General features: G+C 46.2%; 2 protein-coding genes across 4 annotated transcripts in view; one reads left to right on the forward strand and one right to left on the reverse strand.

Annotated features, from left to right (window-relative positions):
- PPP5C (protein phosphatase 5 catalytic subunit) overlaps window positions 1–17,639 on the reverse strand; it is a 263,787-nt gene that overhangs the window by 174,964 nt on the left and 71,184 nt on the right. The window lies entirely within an intron of this gene.
- LRFN3 (leucine rich repeat and fibronectin type III domain containing 3) overlaps window positions 1,022–17,639 on the forward strand; it is a 54,213-nt gene continuing 37,595 nt past the window's right edge. Inside the window, exons 1-2 of one of the 3 annotated variants that reach the window (XM_072848797.1) lie at window positions 1,022–1,174; window positions 16,411–16,570. In XM_072848797.1, the coding sequence (XP_072704898.1) occupies window positions 16,554–16,570 (17 nt within the window). In that variant the 5' untranslated portion in view covers window positions 1,022–1,174; window positions 16,411–16,553. Of the gene's footprint in view, window positions 1,175–1,543; window positions 1,574–16,410; window positions 16,571–17,639 lie in introns of those variants that run through there. The other 2 variants (XM_072848798.1, XM_072848799.1) reach the window with 2 other exon arrangements.

A 17,639-nucleotide genomic window follows, 5' to 3' on the forward strand; every position in this document is an offset into this window, starting at 1 on the left:
CACCCCTGAGAACCAGAGGCAGTTTCTCGCTACGAGAAGCCACTTCTGCAGCCGAGCGAAAGCACAGCGACCCTGCGTGCCGGAGGTCCACCTAGCATCCCGCCGCTCACGCAGCCAGCTATAGAGACAGACCGACAACATCCCTGCTCCGCATTTGCGCTCTTCAAGTTACAACAAAACACAAACCAAACCAAAATGCTCCACCAAGCGCAACGTGAGCCAATACATGGTGTGGGCCAAGAACCAAACCAGCCTGGCCCTTTGAAGCCCCCAAAATGCTCTGCAGGTCTGGACCAGAAGAGAATCACAGAATCATTTGGGTTGGAAAAGACCTTTAAGATCATCGAGTCCAACCGTTAACCTAGCACTGCCAAGTCCACGACTACACCATGTCCCTAAGCACCACATCGACACGTCTTTTAGATCCCTCCAGGGACGGTGATTCCACCGCTTCCCTGGGCAGCCTGTTCCAGTGCTTGACAACCCTTTGGGTGAAGAAATTTTTCCTAATATCCAATCTAAACCTCCCCTAGGGCAACTTGAGGCCGTTTCCTCTTGTCCTATCGCTTGTTACTTGGGAGAAGAGACCGACTCGACTCCCACTAGCCTCGCCTAGGCATCACCAGTACCAAACGAAGGCATTTAACCCCGTTTTTACCTTTTCTTTCTTTCTTTTTTTTTTTTTTTTTTTAATACCTGAAGCCCCTGCCAGCTCCTTGTAATTAACAACCAATTAACAGACAACCCTAATTCCTCCTCCGCTCTGCCTAGCTCGCAGCGGGTTGCCCATCACCGGGGTGGTCCCGGGGGTGGGGGGATGCTGATGCTCTCTGGACCACCGGGAGCGGGATGCGCTGGGGGTACCGAGCGGGTGGGCACCGCGTCTCCCCTCCTCGGTCGCCGCACCGGGGCTGCGGTCGTAGGGCGGAGCGTGCCTCCTCCTCCTCCTCCTCCTCCTCCTCCTCATCACCATCATCCTCCTCATCCTCCGCCGCTGCTGCTGCGCGGTAGCCGGGGCGGGGCGGGCCCTGCGGCAGCGGCTCTGCCCGGCTCCGCCGGTGCGGGTTGCTCCGCCGGGAGAACGGCGGAGCTGGAGGGCAACCGGCCATGGGCGGCGGGGGAGCGGCCGGAGCCGTGCGGGGCGCGCCGCCCCTCTAGGCTGGCCGTGGGAGAGGTGAGCGTGGGGGGGCTCCGGGGGTGCGGGGGGGCTCTGCCGGCCTCGCCGCGATGCGGGGGGGGGGGGGGGGGAAAGGAGCCGGGGGGGAGCGGGGGGCGCCGGTCCCCCCATCCTCCTCTACCCACCGCCGCACCCGAGCGTCCCCGGTGCTCCCACCCGCCCCCGATATTTCTCCTCCGGACTTTCTGGCTTTTAACGCTCTCAGCATCGTGTAGGGTAAGAAGAATATGGAAGGGGCCAGCTCAGAGCGATGGTTTTGTGATTTTCTTTTCTTTTTTTCTTTTTTTTTTTTTTTTTTCCCTCCTCCCCGAATAGTTCTTGATAAATTGCAGTGTCATTGTCAGATGTGCCTTCCGCTGCTGTGCTCGGTTTTAACGCTTTGCCCCAAAGCGAGAGGTAGGATCCACCCTTACCGTTGCAGGCACGCGTTGATCCGTGAGAATGCAGCTTGAGCCACCGAATTTGAAGCACAGGTGGCTGGAGTGGATTTTTTACAGGGCAGAAGGGTTCCCAGTGAGCAGTTTGGAGTCGTTGAAATGACGGTTACTCATGCTTTCATCTTGCTTTTGTTTTATTTATTATTTTTTCCCTTTTCTTCGCTTCTGGAAGCGGTATCTGGATGGTAACGTACACCTGCTCGGTTCGCGATGCTATTTTTTTGCAGGGTCTCGAGCGTGGCATGTCCTTTACACGGTGGTACAGCCCGAGGATGGCGTGTTGCGGAGGGGTGTAAAAGGCCACGGCGAGCTTGCGATCGCAGCCGGTGTTAACATCAGAGCGAAACAACCCTTTAGGCTCGTTTGCTCTCTGGCGTGGAGTGACTGACACTACAGTTACAGAGGAGTGTGTAGCCTTGTGTCGGGGGTGACAGCGTTGTCATTGAGACTGGCTAAGGTGATTCTCTGCAATCGAAATAGTGAAAAGACTGCATAGACCGTGGAGCTGGACTGAATTTGCTCAAACAGGAGGAAACCTCCTCCGACGGCATGCCGGGGAGCAGAGCAGCAGAGGAATTGGGGGCCTCGTTACCCTGAAAATCAGTTTGAAAATGGGGTTGTGTTTTAGCAAAGGAAGATTTTGCTCTAAAAGAGCCCCAGAATCTCCTACCACAGCTGAATTTTTTTTTTTTTTTTTTGCATTTTGCAGCTGGAGGTATATGAGTGAAAACTCTTGGTATGAAGCATGTAGGGTACTTAATCTATTTTTAAACCTTAAAAATACCTCCTATCGTGTTTTTTTTAAAAAAAAGCAGCAGTGAAGAGTGGTTGCACTTAATGCTCAATTTTTTAATGTGCCTGGATGATCATAATTCACAGGCAACTGGCCATTATTTTTTTCCCCCCACCTTTACATAATTTAGGATGAAATTATATGTTCTTAATCTTCTGTATGATTTTCCAGGTTGGTAACCCGGGCGACTCTGAGATTGCCAGCGTCGCCGCAGGCAGTGCAGCATTTTCTCTCTGCTACCTACCAGCTTGTCTGGTGCCGCGGCTGGAGGATTTTTCTCCAGCGCAGTGCTTGCTTGCTGCGCTTACCGCGAGAGGGCCCATTCCGTGCCTGGCTTGGGTGATCTGCACGTGGGGACGGAGCTGCTGCACGCTGGACCCACGCCTTCCCCGGGTGGGGAAAAAAAATCTCATCCCCCACCTGGGCTTTGCACTGATGCTCCTAGGGCTGTTTTCAGATCTGTGCTGTTTTCAGAGCTGTCGGGATGTTTTTAGAAGTGGATTGCATATTGTTGTAACCTAATGCTTGTAGTGGAGCAAGGTGGAAAAAGTCCCACGCTCCTGTAGTTGGGGTTGCCAATGCTTTTGTTTAAAATCTTCTATCATCGGAAATAAGCGGCGTGTTTGGGATGCTCCTTGTTGCCACGGGAGGTAATGTCCTACTTGGAGCTGGCGGGTGTGAGCTTAATGATGAGTTACGGGCATCATTAGGACGGCATTCCTGCCGGCGGGTTGGCTTGCGATGTTTGCGCTTCCAGTTTGCAGGTCAGAGCTGGTGGTTGCACACCATGGAGTTTTTGTTCTTGCTCCAAATGAGGTGTTTAACGTGGGTTCATCGGGGGGGAAACTGTTAGGTTAGAAAAAGGACTATTATGATCATCTCGTCTCCCCTGCTGCCAGAAAACTCCACCAAACAGTTCTTGCATCAAGCTCGTTGCCGCTGACATGGGTGGAGGATTGCTCTTTAGAAAGAGATCCACAATCCTGGCCTGCAGAGCAAGGGAGAGGTTCCAGTGTGTCCTTTGGCACCATATTCTCCTGTAGACCTGACAAAGGGCCTGGATGGCTGCAAGACAAAGGTCTCCAGGGATCCTGCGCTGTGGATGCCAGGAACTTTGCATGGCAGCTTGTTTGAAGGCTAAATTAGCGAGTTTACAGCCCGAAGCTTAGTTGGTGTTGGCTCCTGGCAGGCAAAGCAGAAGCAGCGTATTCAACTCTCTTGTTGGCCTCAAGAGCAAAAGTTTCTGCTCGGGTAGAGCGGGTTCTGCCATTGCTGGTAGTGACACGAATGGGGTGGGTTGCTTCTGAGAAACGTGCTCCCAAATAAGCATGGACCATTCTCACGTCACACGTCTCATCACGTCTTGGCCTTTTTGGGGATGGAAGGTTTTGGTTTCTCTCCAAAGCAGTTGTTCTTTTTGGATATCTGGAATTCAGCTTTGAAAAGGAAGCAATTGTACCACCAAGGTACCCCCTTTGGAGGGGAGAGTTTGTCCAGAGGGAGGGTTGTTCCAAATCAGCCCTTCACCACTCTGACAAAAAAGGACCTTCATAGCTGAAGCTCCTGGTATGGAGGAAGGGGAGAAATTGCAGACCTCTGTCTTTTGTCTTTTGGGGTTTTTTCCCAACATGGAATTTACTGAAAATGTCCCTGTCCTAACTGCTGGATTTTTTTTGTCTTTCTTGCAAAAGCTTCTTTTTCTTTAGAAGATTCAACAAATAGGCAGGGGAACTTCAAGCTTTTCCCATCTTTTTCAACCAGCAACCAGCTCTACTCACCAGTTCTGGTGGTGGGCGTTTGGAGTGGGTTTTCCTACAGACTGTCAATGAAATGCCATGGTGATAGCTTCATGGCCCATCAGTATAATCAGGCTGATCAGGTTACTCCCTCCTTTATTAAAAAAAAAACAACACGCCATATAATTTGCTTGAATTAATTAGGTATTAAATGACTGGATATAGATTTTTATTCCCCCCCCCCCCCCCCCCAATGCTTTCTGTGCACCCGAGGTTGGGACACTGCAAGGAAGCACTGAACACTCAGATGAGGATGATGCAGGTGGCTCTCCAGGTGGGCTCCTTGTTTGGTCAGAGTCTTTGGATGATGTAGGACATGGATGGACAAAAGCTAAACGCTTCCTATTGCATCTGCAGATACGAGAGCATGTGTGCATGCCTCAGCTGATCCCTGCTCCCCATGACAGAAGAGTTTTAGGTAATGATGGTCATGGTCGAAATGAAGGTGAACTTCATTCACGGGTGTGGGCCAAGTAGTATTTTATTTGCTGCTTGAGCTCCACTTGGTTGCAACTGGATTCCCACGTGTTGCTCCTGCTGTTGCAGTTGACCTCTGTCCCGGGAAGGGTTCATGTGTTGGTTGTCCCTGAGAGGGAATAAAACGCAGGCTTCTGGCAGATCACTGCAAGATGAACGCCTCTCCTTGGGGTTCACAGATGGGCCACTCACCAGTCCAAAATTGGGATTTTTTAATTTTTTTTTTCCCCCCCAAGCGTTGGTTGCCAGCCTGCTCGTAGGTTGCCCAGGGCAGAGAGCATGAATTCCCAGCAGATGTTTCTCATTGAATTTATTTTAGAAAATGGTGGAGGAAAATCATTGTCATCTGCATGAAAGATTTTTCACTAATGTAACAGGGGAAACATTTCTGTGGATTGAATAAAGGGAATTTTGTTGCAGTGGGGAATACTGGACAAAGGAAAACTCTGTAATCTCAAAAAAGAAGCTGCACTGATATTTTTTTTTTAAAAATTTCTTTTAATTTTCTGTAACAAAGAATCTCCACTTCTCTGATCCAATGCCAAACTCCATGTCCTGTTCTAGAAGAGCAATTAGTCTGGGAAAACTGGTAACACTTAGCCCCAAAGTGACAGGAGTTCACCGTGAAGCAGAGTGTCTCTGAAATATGTGCATATTCTTTTCTAATCAGCAACAATCACACTTCCAGACAAATTTCAAGGATCACTGAACCTCTGCTGAGCCCTGTCATACACACTGAGTGCAATCCTGCAAAGACCAAATATCTCCTCCTTTCCCTGCTGTTTGTGCTTTCACTTTTCTTATTCCAAGCTGAATTATTAATATTCCTATGGGTGCTCTGTGACCCCCAACTGGTTTCAGCCAGGCTTTGTAATATAAAAGTGGGGAGTTTTTGTTAAACTTCAGTCTTGCCCGATGTTAGCAGCTTGTTATGTCTAAGGTGCTTGCAAGCATACCCTTCATATGGTATCTAAAGGAAGCATTTTGTGGTACCTTTGTATAATTCTCATCCTTAAGTTTATCGAAACAATTGTACGTGACTTCAGGACTCTCCTTAATACTCAAAATCTCAGCAATATCAGAGCAGGCTCTGGTACTTGTGCACATCACAAATTTGATATTTCTTGCTGCGCTGGTCTTTAAAGGGTGCAGGTAACGTTGACCTCCGCTTGCCTTTGAACTTCAGGAGTTGGGAAGTTCTGGAGTTGCGGGGCGGAGTGGAAGTGATAGGAGGTGGGAGGGAGACAGACAGGCAGCTTGTAAAAAAGCTTTTAAATTGCTATCCTAAAAGAGTTAATAGCTTGTGCCCACGTCGCTGACAGGTTTTTTTCTTTTTGGTATCTAACGTGAGGTGGAATCAACTCTCACAGATATGCTTTGTATTTTGGAGGTGTATTTACCTGTCTGTTTTCTGGGATGAATGCTGGGAGCCCTGTCTGGGATGAAAATAACGTGTATTGATTGGAAAATATCTTCCGGGGTCTGGTTTAGCGAAGTCAGCAACTTGATTTCAAGCCCGGGCAAATCTGCTCACCATGGTGGACAAACAGTAAATGAAATGCGCGTTGGTGCGGAGATGCATGTCTCAAAATGCACCGAGGGGGAGTGTTTCTGTGGGAATCGGTGCCTTTCTGTTCGTAGTGCCTGGAAAATATCTTCTGTATATCAGAGTAAAACAGTCATGTAACTTCTGCTTTGACTTTATTTATATGCAAGATAGAGCTGGAAGGTGCAGCCTGGCTTTCATATTGGAAGAAGACCTTTCATGTTCGTGCTGAAGTCCCTCTATTTGTGTTGCTGGCTTAGAGTATTTTGCTAGATGACCTTTTTGTTCAGAAAGGGCTTCTTTCTCATTTTTCTGTCTTTGAAAACGGTTTGGACTTAGCCTATCACTTCAGGTCATGATTGAAGCCAGAGAGAAGCATGAGCTGGGGGCTGGACTAGATGACCTTTGGAGGTCCCATTCCGACCTAAATTATTCTGTGGATTCATGGTATGTAACAGCTGTTAAAACGGTAGTGTTTTCTTGGTGTGCTCTGTGCTAGGCTTTTATATTTCTGCATAATAAATAATGATGGGAAGCATTGCGTTTGCCTGCCCGTGCTGGTTGCAAGCCAAGTCTGGACAGGAGGTCGTGTAACTACATGACCATAAACTCAACCTGGTGTGACAGTGTCCCCAAGCATGGCACTGGCTGGGGCTAGGGCTGCCATCAACCACAGCTGGTGGTTCCTGCTGGGAAGCTGGTTCGTGTCCTTTAGATGTCTAACGCAGGGAGCGTGAGCCCCAATCTGTCTGCAAAATACTGTGTGTGGGCGTACTTAAAACTATACTTGTTATAAGCATAAGCCCTGCCCAGTATATTGGTTAAACCTGAAAAAAGGGTTGAGGAAATTGCATTTGGCACTCACTGATTCTCTTCCGCGAGCCTTGGATCTGTTGGCCTGTTGTGCCTGGAAGTAATGAAGGTTGTTCTCTAGGAGAAGACCCTGCAAGGAAAGGCCACCGCCACTTGGCAGGAGATCTGTGATGGCTGCAAAGCAGCTGAGCATCCTTCGGGAGCTGCAAAGTTCAGTAGCAAAAGGGCAGCAGGCTCCCTCCGTCGAGGGCTCGCAGGCATTTCTTTGCTGTGAAAAACAGCAGGGTCGAGCAACCACATATTTCCTTTTCTTTGTGGCTTTAAAACACTGATCTATTTAGACTTGTCACTAGCATTGAACCTATTTCTTTCTACTCCCTCCACTTCACCACCACAAGAGACTTGAGGTGCAGAATCGTTCTTCGTTTCCAGCTGGAATGAAGCATGGTTCCTGGCACGGGTTCCCCGGGTGACGTTCTCAGGAATTCTGAAATAGCCTTGCTCGGAGCTGCCGTCTGTCCTGCTCAGCTGCTGCCGAGGTTAAAATATGTGCAAAACCCCTTCTTTTCGGTGCAAAGAACGCATGGGTTCCCTTCATGCTGAACACGCTCGAAACAGCGACGGCACTTTGAGTGGTTCTTGTTCCCCTGATGGCTTGTTAGGGACACTTTTTTTTATTAGACAAGGGTTCTTGGAGCAATTCAATTTCCTTTTTTTTTCTTTTTTTCAAACTGAAAAACGCGCTGGGTAGGATGAACAGTGGTATGTAGAGCTCCACACTACCCATCAAAGGGGTTGGGGGTAATGCTGTCTTGAGGAAGGTTGTTCCATCTACCAGAGGTTGATTATTTTCATAGCTTCTCATGATCCATTAAACCACAGCTGGGATTTAAGAGGAAGTTGAACAGGTTTTCTGGTGCTACGAGGAGCTTGCCTGGGGGTTGATGTCCATGTGAAACACCAAGATTCATGTATTCTTCGTGCAAAGTGTGTTACAAGTGCTTTCAGTCTTCAATATCTACTGTATAAAATCACTAGGTAACGTAGGAGAGCATAGCTCGCTCCTCCTTTCCCATGAAATTATGTTTCAAGTGTATGGAGGGTAAGGACATGTTGTTTGGACTTTTCCTTTCAAACTGACCAGGCACGTGGCAGCCTTCAGATGCGAACGCAGCCTCTCAGCACTTACAGAAGAAGCCAGGTTATTTAGCTTTTTTTCTTTTTTCATAGCTCTTCCTTCTCTCGCTGGAATTAGAAGCCATTTCTGTGTCTGAAATGACAGACTCTGAAATTCACCTGAGAGCAGATCCCCTTCGCTGAATTCCCCAGTATTATTTATGCCATCAGCAACGGAGAGAAATCCTAGAATAGTGTTATTGCGTGGCACTCTGAGATCATTACAGAGCTACAGATTTTGCTGCGATGGCACATTTTTCTCCTGTTCTTATTTTTCTGTCGTGAAATGCAATACACATAAGCAACGCTAAACCAGGTCATCAGCGTTAAGTTGTCCGTATTTGTGCCTGCTTAGTGCTGCCTTTCTGTATTATATTAAGCCCAAAGTGTGTGTTCTTAGTTTTATATGATTGGTTTTGGGGGTGTTTTTTTGCATAAAAGGTGTGGTCTAGGGGGGCTAAGTTAGCCTGATTTAAGGGGGATTTTGCATAGACGGAACTAGAGGTTGAATTTGTGGATATTTTCTTAGCAGGCTGAGCTGCCAGAGCACCAATGAGCAACTAAATGGTAAGATTTTTATTTTTTTAGGGCCAGTGCTTCCTTCTAAAACACAGCTCCTTAATCCTTTGAATTCCCTTGAATAGCAGGATGCCCTAGGGCTGGATGTGTATGTACATGGGTTCCCTCTGGTTTTGTATTTCTAAGGGATATTTGCATGAGAATGAGTAACAGCACAGCATTTTTGCGTCGGGATTCCTGTGCCAAAATGAGTTGGCCTTATCCATAGAATTAATGCGAAGAAAGAGGAGATCGTGGCTGCTTCTGCCTTGTGTTGAAGGAAGTCGTTTGACCGGGGTCTTGACCCGTTGTTGGCTGGGACGTGTAGGAGAGGGACCTTTGTCTGTGACTGCTGTGCAACACGGGGAAAGCTGTTGCCTTTTCTTGCAGGTTCTTTGCCTTTTGGCTTTTACTTGCTTTACCTTTTTGAACTAAACCTTCCAAAACCGCCCGTTTTCTTGCTTATGGATGGCCACGAGCAGAGCACGGCACAGCGGTGCTGTCCTACCATGCTTAAATATTTGGAGCTGTTTGGGCTGTTCCAAGATACTAATTTTTGTTCTTAATGCTTCATTAAATGCTCAGGTTACCACAGCACACGTCTGAGTGTCTTTAGGTCAAGTTTTACCCGACACATTTTTCTTTAGTTATATTTTAGGATGACTGATGTCAGCAGCATGTGATTTGTTGAATCTTGCCTTTTTTTTTTTTTTTCTGGATCTCTGTCTAGGTCAGAGGGTTTCTAGGCTAGATGTGTTGTCCAGAAATTACTTGTATTAAGGAAAGAAAATAAAATACAAAGACAAAATACAAAGAAAAAGCTTGGCAGGGCTTTGGTTCTTCATGACACCACTTCTCTTTCAAGGTAGCTGAAGGGTCTCCTCAACCTGCAGCTTGTGGCACTTGTGGAGGTTTAATTCATTCTCGTTTTGAAGCCTTGAATTTGTTTCTTTCCTGCAATCCTCTTTTTTTAATGAAAACGTTCTTCCTCGAGACACCGTAACTAAGATCTGAATTGCAAGTTATGTTCCATCAGAGAGAAAGAGGGGGTTCCCCAACCCCCTGACTAATCATACCCAAGCAGAGGAAATCAGTAGTGCTACTAAAGGAGCCAGGATGGGAAAACCAAATGAAACTGGGTGCTTTTCCTGCATTCATGTAACCGAAGATCGACGCTTAGCTCGCTCGCTCGCTTTTCTCTGAAATAAAATGCCTCTTCTAGGAATATTTTTATAATAGCACTGGGCTGTCTGCAGTTTCTGAACTCATTCCTGTTGGCTAATTTCATAATTTCTTCCCCTGAACTTCCAATTTAGCACCCACACCTTACTAATTAGCAGAGCTATGAGCACTGACGGGGAGTTCTTTGGCAAACTTACAGATTTCAGACAAGTATTTGGCTGAGATGGGCGGAAAAGTGGAGGATGCAGAAAACGGAGGTACTGTGAATTGTTCAAATGGCATTTAGGGGTCCTATTCCTCCTCCTTCACTTAATTCAAAATGAAATCTGCTTTTATGCCACAGATGTTAATATATATTACTTATAGATATACCACTGAAGTGGTACCTTTCTCTGCCAGTATGTTACGTATTGCTTCCAAGCCACCTTGGTTGTTATTTTGCAGCAAGATAAAAAAAAAAAAAAATCCCTAAAAATGAGGTAGAGATGACAATGAGCGGCCTCGAGGTTGGAGAGAAGAATTCAGAATCAGTGTTTTATTTAGACGAGGATGGGAATAGTGGGAGCTGGATATAGGGCATGGAGGAAAAGAGCCTGTCGGGAATATCTGCAAGAATCAGTGGCTTGATCTGTTTGAAGTTTTTGCTTTAAAATGTAGATCAGCCCCGTCTGTGAAGAGCGAAAACTACAGTCCTCGTCATGCTTCTGATTTGCTGGGTTGGGGAGGGGGTGGGTGGGTGGGTGTCCCTTTTTTCTTTTGCTTTTCTTTTTTTCTTCTCCTTTGTGAAGATGTGGTTGTGTGTGTGGTGGCGTTTGGGTTGGGTTTTTTTGGTGGTGTTTTGTTTTGGGGGTTTTTTGTGTGTATTTGTTGGGGTTTTTTTTTTTCGTTTTGGTGGTTTGGTTTTTGTTTTTGGTTTTTGGGGTTTTTTTTTTGCTATATCTGCAGCTGTCCTACATAAGATGCTTAACTTTGCAGCTCTGGCAACCAAAGGGTAGGCTGCATCTTTCCCTGGAGGGGCCTGGAAGCTGCCTAGGTCCGGGCACATATCCTTTCTTTTAAGGAAGAACGAGTTAAGATGGGCTTTAACAGTTCACACGCTCCCTAAAACTAGTAAAGCCACTCCAGGTACGGTTCCGCTGTGCAATGCAGTGTGCTGCAGAAACCTCAAAATTATTTCTGAAGCCAAGTTCAGCTGTGTCAGCATGCCACTGGAGGTGAATCAGCCCTGACGGAGCCAGAAATAATTAACCTTGGGTGCAGAGCTGTGCTAATGCAGCTGCACTTCAGTGAATTACAGCATGAGCAGCTCTGTGCCTGAAGTAGATGTTTTTCAGCTTGCTTGGAGACCGTTCGGACTTCTCCAATCCTGTGCTCCACTGGGGATGCTGGAGCTGTGCTGATGAAGAAGGGAATGCTTCTTCCCTGCCTCGGATAATATGAGGGCTTGCAGGAGATCCTATTCCCACTCAGACCTCCCGAGCCCAATTTGCAAGGAACTAATGCTGCTTGGATGTCCTTGTGTTCTTTGGAAAGTCTCAAGTGCTGGCTGAATGGGAATTATTTGGCCCATTGTTTCCGAGTTGGTGGTAGGAGGAGAGGGAAGATGTTGAACTCATTGGGCGTGATGGTTTCTGAGCAGTGACTATGTGAGATTGCAAGATCTTATATATCCCCTTGCAGCAACCTTGTTTGGGACCTGGGTGGCTTCTACACTTGCTGTGGTGCTAGGAGAACATAATGTCACCTACAGAGTGTCAAAGTGGATCTTTAAAGCTTCATTCTTTCATCTGGAGACCTTGGAGCATCCGTGCTTCACTGCCTGGCATGGTTCACGGATGTACCAGGGCAACCGCACGGGCCAAACTACTGGTGATGCTTCAAAACTGGTAGTGTTTGAAGGCACATGGGAATGACCTCCGTTGCTGCCGCAAGGTTAAACGAAGGGGATGGAGCTAAATTTTCAGGGAAGGCTCTTGTGGTTGCCTTCATAGTGTTCACTGGAAGCAGAGTGTGGTCTTTAAATGATTTTTGTCCATTTATTCTGCTGTCTATGAAAGTGGCTATAGCAAATGAAACATCCTAACGTTTTGTTTTCTCAGCAAAATGAGATATTGAAAGGTAAGCAGCTCTTGGACCATGCAGTCAGAGACCCAATTAAATATACAGCTAACAGATTGTATGGCCTGACAGCACACCGTAGGAGGAAATAATGGGCATCAGCAGATGTGGTCAGTTTATAGCTAGATCCACTAAATATTTTGCATTCTGGGAGGGAGCCCAGTAATATTTCTTCTGCAGTGCCTTTATCGTGGCTTTTTTGCGGGGGCGTGGTGTGTGTTGTGTGGGTCTCGGTCTGGTGTTGAACACAAGGATGTGTAGACTTGGAGACCAAAAGGACACGTATGTTGGTGGCACATGGAGCATCCCACTGAGGTGTGCTATATAAATATGCAATAAATATGCAAATAGCTTGTGTGGGTGGTGTGGAGAAGGGCAGATGGAGATGTGGATAGTTAAAGTGGCTCTTCCTGTTGTTACACAGTATGTAGCCAGGAAAAGGATTTATTTTATATGAATATATGTTGGCCTGATGAGAGCTGTGGGTCTTGTTGCTGCTTTGTGCTTACTGGATGGAGAGTTTTGTGCATGTTTAGCAGGAAATTTCCTCTGTCCCTGGAGTCTGCAAGGACATCTCCAGAGGGAATACGCTTGATAGCATACTATTCTCAGAAGGAATGAATATACCCCTCCCCTGGAAAGCACGGGGTGTCAGTCCTACATAGCAGGCCTGAGGAGAGCGGGGCTTTCTGGTGTTTGGCAGGAATGCTTCGAAAAGTATCCGTGTTTGGTAGTGGAGGCACGGAGAAGGACCAGGAGAGGCTTATTTGGACTGGCAGGCTGTGAGCTGCTGATGCACCTTTCTCCCCCATCTTGTGACTCTGTGAGGAAATAAATCCAAACACTATTAAGGTGATAACACTATTAAGCCCAGAAGTGTCAGCACCTGGGGAAGAGGCCAGAGTGTTTATCAAAATGCACTTAAATGTTCTCAGCCTCCAGCCCTTCACTCCACGGTATTGGAGAGATGCCTGCAGGCAATTCCGCATCTATGGAATTTAGACAGCCCATAGGTGCCATGAGTGATGGGTTACAGAGTCTATTAATTACACAGAAATCAGATTTACTCTCTGGGGTTGATTGTCTTTGGGCAAAGCTCATGTAGGAGTTCATTCACAGCTCTTTGGAGTGAACCAGCCGTCTGTCAGCGCTAGCGGTGGAGGCGTGGGCTTGGAAATGGCTTCTCTTCACCTGGTCTGGTGGGGTCAAGGCTTGGGGAAGCCTCTGCATTGCTTCCTTGGGTTTCCAGTAGCTGTGGGAAAGCCGCTTCAGCTCTTTGGGTTTGCTATAAGATCTCCTGAAAGCAGGAAAAGTGGAAGATGCTGCATTGCTTGGCAAAGGCAGCGACTGGGATCCAGTAAGGGCTATGGATGCTTAGTGGAAAATCAGGATTAACGATTATACAAGGAGCATATGGAAAGACTAAAGCAACAAGGCAATGCTAGGACCAAATAAATTTGATGGGGATCACGCTGCCTTGCTGTGCAGCCCTACAAATGCCGCAGAGGAAGCTTTCTGCGCACAAGTCTTAACCCGCTGGAAAAGCAGCACAATTTGGCTTTTTCTTTTTTCTTTTCTTTTGCTCGGTACAAGGCTTACCAGCTACAGTCTGGGGAAGATTGTCACTTTGAGAATAAGGTCAGTTCAGGAGGATTCTGGATGTTGAAATGCAGCTAATTCAGTCGGACGCGGCAACCCTGGGGTATCAAGAAGCTTCTGCTCTGCTACGGTAAATCTCAGTGTCACAGTCTTCATTACTTTTTACTCACTGGAATATAATCCTCCCCTGAAATGCTCTGAGAGATAAGATCGTGCTTAGACTTTCAGGTCTGCTTTTACATTTACATTTTCTCTGTGGCATACGCTCTATTAGGAGCCATTTGCCTTTGTCTCGGTGCTTTTGGAAAAAAAAAGAACTTTTCTGCATCTCAAAGCAGGTTTGAATTTAACAAGAGGATGGTAATGCCTTTCCTGATATATGCTGCATCTTTTAAAGTTGCTTTCTTGAGGTGTATAATAGTCGTTATTTCTCTATCTCATTTTCTTTCTTTTCAGCTGTTTGCAAAGGTTTTTACAAAAGCTGATTCACCAGTGACTGCCATGTAATACAATAGTTGCTGCCTTTTAGATGGTGTTAAAATGAACCTTTAAAATCGTGCCTATAAAACACCTATTTATCAAATCGTCCTGAAAAAGAGACTGTCAAAGCAGGGGTTTTTAGATGTTTATTGTATTATTATAAAAGTCTTGCAGAATATATGTTTATACTGGATGCTTCTAGTTTGCATCTGCATCCCTCAGTAAAATGTCTGAGGGAATCTGAGGGATTAAATTTTTTTTCCTATTTTTTCCCCTTTTAAATTTTTCCACTTTTTTTTTTTTCCTTTCCAATATGTTTTCTAATGGCATTTGTGTGGCTATTGCTGCAAAAATTCAGCACTAGGATTCTTCTGTCAAGGTGTTTATTAACCTTTGAAGCAGGTTAAGGTTAATTCGAAGGTGTGGGGGGAAATAAATCACTAACTGGGACCCAAAGAGGCTGTCATTAGCTGCAGAGACTAACGAAGCTTGGCACAAGCTGGATTTTGTTTGCAAGCATGCTTCTTTCCCTTCGTAGAAGGGGAGAGAACAAAACATGATGCCTTTCAGTGGGACAGCGAAATGTGCTTCCTGCAAGTATTTGAGATACTATTGTGATAAGTGTAGAGTAAAAGCATGTCTTAGACTCCCTGGAAAAGCAAAAGGAAATAGTTGAAGTAGTTAATGGTAATTGTATAGTTGCCTGATACCTGTCAGCTGTGTCAGCTCATCCAGCTAGCGACGGCGCAATACTTGTCAGCTCCCAGAAGAGGATGTTGCTGAACGAGGGGTAGCTCAGAGGATGACTTGAATCCCGATGATGCAAAATCTTTCCTCGGGAGAGGTTTTAAAATAAAGGATGCATGAGGACTGTCATGAGTTTCCAGAAGACTTTGGGGAAGGTGAAGCTGGAACTTGGGCTATGAGAACATCCCAAGACTGGTAGGGAACTTACGGACCTGGTGGTTTTCCATGAACCCGGTCAAGAGTTTGGGACGTCATCCTCTTCGTGGTCTTCTGTTGAGATGCGCAGAGCAAGAGGGCAACTTTCGCCTCCGTAAATATCTGAGCCAGCTTTCCTGGCTGCTGCCCTGTCGGCATGATGGCCCAGTGCCCCACGTAGCTTTGGCAGAAGAGCCGTCCAACACCAGGACGCTCGGATGGCCGAGTCAGGGGGCACGTGGTCTCCGCAGCACGTGGACATCGCCTCTCCCAGTCTTTTTTGCTTCCTGGCTGAATGACGATGTTAGCGAGCGTAGCTGGCTTTAGACATGTCCTTTCTTACTCTTTATGGGACTTCTCTAGGCGTGCACAGTTGCTTATCAAAACACAATACAATTTTTCAGAGTTCTCCGGTGGTTTGGGAACGACTGAATTGAGTCAGTTCGCATGAGAATGGAAACGTTTGGGATTTTAATGGGGTAGATGGGAATAAAGGTCTCAACTGGGTTAATGCACCAGGAATTTGGAATATATTGGTAGCTTTGACACAAGTGGGGTACGCAAAGCAGAGGTGGAAAGGCAGAGCTGCTTCTCTTGACTCAAACTTGTCCTGCTTTACAATGTCAACTTTCACAGCTAGGTAAATCACAGCAATTCTCATAGAGGTTAGATGTTTTCCTTGGTCATTCTTTTTTTCTTTTTAAGCCAACAACTGCGTGGCATTAAGTAATTGGCTTTAACTTTGAGGGAGTTAAAGCAAAATAAATCCCCAAGTGGATGATTTTGTTCAGAATTAAAATGCATTCAGTCGTTGTAGATGAGTGGAGTTGGCTAATCCTGATTTGCAGCCATTTAAACTGGGATTAAAAGTGGTCACACGAGGATTAAGTGCAGTTTAAATAATCTACTAGGAATGTAATTCAGATTAAATAGCTTGTGTTCTTGTAAAGGCAGTGCATTTTGGATTATGGCACCTCTGCGTGGTGTGCTCTTCCCTTTCTTTTTTCAGAATGAAAAGTAAACCATTGCTGTAAGTCACAAATTGAGCAGTCATTCCCCAGCAGCTTTTTGTCTTTTGTATAGTTTTTTCATTTCCTTTTGGATTGTGCTTTGTGACAGGCATTTAATTCATATTCCACACTTCCCTACATCATAAAAATGTGACATTTATAAAGAAAATATTTAACATATTAGATAACCAAGGATGGATGTTAGGTTAGGGGAAACAAAGTAAGTAAACCAGGAAAAAAAAGTATTTATTTGTGTGCTAGAAACTGTATTATCATTCAATAATGGGACATTACTCACCCACACAGATGGTGAAGTAAGATGAGAAAAGCAAGTGGTTTGGGACTGAATGGAGATAGAATCGCTGAAGATGCCTTCACTGGGTTTGCTGGGAAGAGGACCTTCCACGTTGTCCTTCTAGCTGGAACGATATCTCCTAGCAGGCTCCAGAATGGATGTCATATGGAGGTACTCGCTTCCATAGGTATCTCTTTTTTTTTTTTTCTTTCCTCCTTTAGTGCAGTGACTTTTGCTGCGCCCCAGAACTACTCTCCTCCACAGCATGGAGGGATGCTGTGATTGCTGATGCTGACACATACGCCGAGAGCCCAGACTTACCTTGGCGCACATCTAGTACGCTCGGGCAGCCTCCTGAATTGTCTTCTGATTCATTTTCTGCTTTGGATGTGCCAGTTTTAAACTGCTTCAGAGACTTTTGGGGTCTGCAGAACAAGGATAAACCGTGATGCCCTACAGTGATGTGTTGAGAGTCGGCCAGATGATGTACCAGTTTGTCATCATGTTTATTCGGAGGGAGCTTGCAAGCTTGCCAGATTTATGATGTTTATCAAAACTGTTCAGTCTCTCCATTTTGAGACTCCTTCTTCAACCCCAGCGGGTAGCACTTCTCACAAATACATGGGCTTGGAAGAAACCTTGGTTTTCCCTTGCCACCCCAGTGCAGGCTTCATCGGGTACCACGGGGGAGAGGGTGATGGTCAAGGACTTAAATGGCTCTCATTCATCATTGTCACAGGTTGTTTAGTAAAGTGACGTGTCCTTAAATGATAAAGAGAAAGGGTTTAGCTTTACCTGATGCACCGTTTTCTCTGCCTGGGAGAACAGAAGAATTTTACTTCAAGGGTTTCATTAACACTTTTCAAGGTGATATAATCATTTATGTGAGAGCAGGAGAACTTGCTAAAGGGCTCTTAATGAGCCCTCTCCACTGTAATTTCATAGGATTGCAGCCTGGATAGTGCTTTTCATGTGTTAAAGCAGCACTTGCGATCCTAAATGAGCACCTGGCTGTGAGCTGAGGGGTCATTTTGCACTACAGGAGGATAGCAGAACAGCCCCCAGTGCTTTCTGGCAGTGGTTACCTGTGGCGTGGGCTCGCTGTGGACTCACCTGCTTGGCATGGGTTATGTGCTGAGCCGTCAGGTGTGGGCTTGCTATGCTCACTCAGTATATACAGCCCTACAAGCATCATGCCTCTCTCTTCCCATTTAATGAGCATCCGTCAGCTGTAGCACCC

This window comes from Ciconia boyciana, chromosome 33 (assembly GCF_034638445.1).
Source record: "Ciconia boyciana chromosome 33, ASM3463844v1, whole genome shotgun sequence".
In the NCBI taxonomy this organism is placed as follows: domain Eukaryota; kingdom Metazoa; phylum Chordata; class Aves; order Ciconiiformes; family Ciconiidae; genus Ciconia; species Ciconia boyciana.